The sequence below is a fragment of the Arachis ipaensis genome, chromosome B03 (genome assembly GCF_000816755.2).
Source record: "Arachis ipaensis cultivar K30076 chromosome B03, Araip1.1, whole genome shotgun sequence".
Taxonomy (NCBI): Eukaryota; Viridiplantae; Streptophyta; class Magnoliopsida; order Fabales; family Fabaceae; genus Arachis; species Arachis ipaensis.
The window spans coordinates 18692097-18693205 of NC_029787.2; the positions used below are offsets into that span (position 1 = coordinate 18692097).

Here is a 1109-nt window from a genome sequence, read left to right on the forward strand (position 1 = left end):
ATATTTAATAAAAAAAATACTCATATGATGATATCTTTATATAAAGATAATATTGTGAACCTTTAGATGATTATATAAATATATTTAGTCAAACATATCAATTCATCTAATGGTACACAATATTATCTTATAAAGATATCATCATAAAAATATTCACCTTAATAAAATGTGATATCAATCACCTTAATAAATATGGGGTGTCACTTATATAGTATCACCTCATCTAATAAAGTTAGTGTAAACATATGTTTTTGGTTAAGCGTATGAAACTGAACTCAAAGCATAATTTGTTCCCTTTAAGACATGATTTGGGTTGTAAGCGAATTTCAGATCCAAATATTTCATAGATATTTATACCATTTTCTTTTTTGATATGTGGAGTTGATCATGATTAGGGTTGTGTTGGCCGTTGGAATGTCTATGCTGGTGATAGGGGCTATGTCAAACAACAGATCAGACGGTTCATGTGGCTTCTCACACCATCATTTCCTTTCAATTGGAGGAATTCTCTGTTTTGTTCATGGCCTATTCAGTGTTGCATATTACGTTTCTGCCACTGCCTCTAGTGTTTAATTAGTGACTAAGAAAAACATCTGGAACTCACTCACACTCATTCACTCATGCTTTAGTGCTTTTTGTAGTAGTTTGGCTCTTTCTTCTTTTCTTTTTTTACACTTTTTTTTTTTAATTGAAGTGTAGCTTTAGAGAAAATGTATCTTGACTTTAATGCTTAGTGTACTAAAAAAAGGGGAACATGGAAGGTAACCATTTTGTATATGACCAAATTATCCTCTGCATTTGATGTGTATTTTTATTTTATAGTTAAATTTAGTTGAACTATAAAATAAGAATTAATTTAGTTGATATTTGTTGTCAATTGATTTGTTGGTTTGTAATCAAAACTGACCAATTACACTCTTAGTGAGACCATAAAAAGAAGAGTAGAACGATGGTGTAGTCCTAGACAAAATAATTGTCAACAAAATCAAAACAGGATGTAGCAATGCAGTGAGATTCGAAAATTGGAAGTATAAACACGTGGTGGGGGAGGAGGAAGATGATGACAGAGAAGAGTGAGGCAAAACGAAAAAGCAAGATGAGATGAAAAA

General features: G+C 31.1%; 1 protein-coding gene across 1 annotated transcript in view; it reads left to right on the forward strand.

Moving 5' to 3' along the window:
- LOC107634274 overlaps positions 1–795 on the forward strand; it is a 2079-nt gene extending 1284 nt beyond the window's left edge. Inside the window, exon 3 of the mRNA XM_016337820.2 lies at positions 396–795. Coding sequence (XP_016193306.1) covers positions 396–573 — 178 coding nt within the window. The 3' untranslated portion in view covers positions 574–795. The remainder of the gene's footprint in view (positions 1–395) is intronic.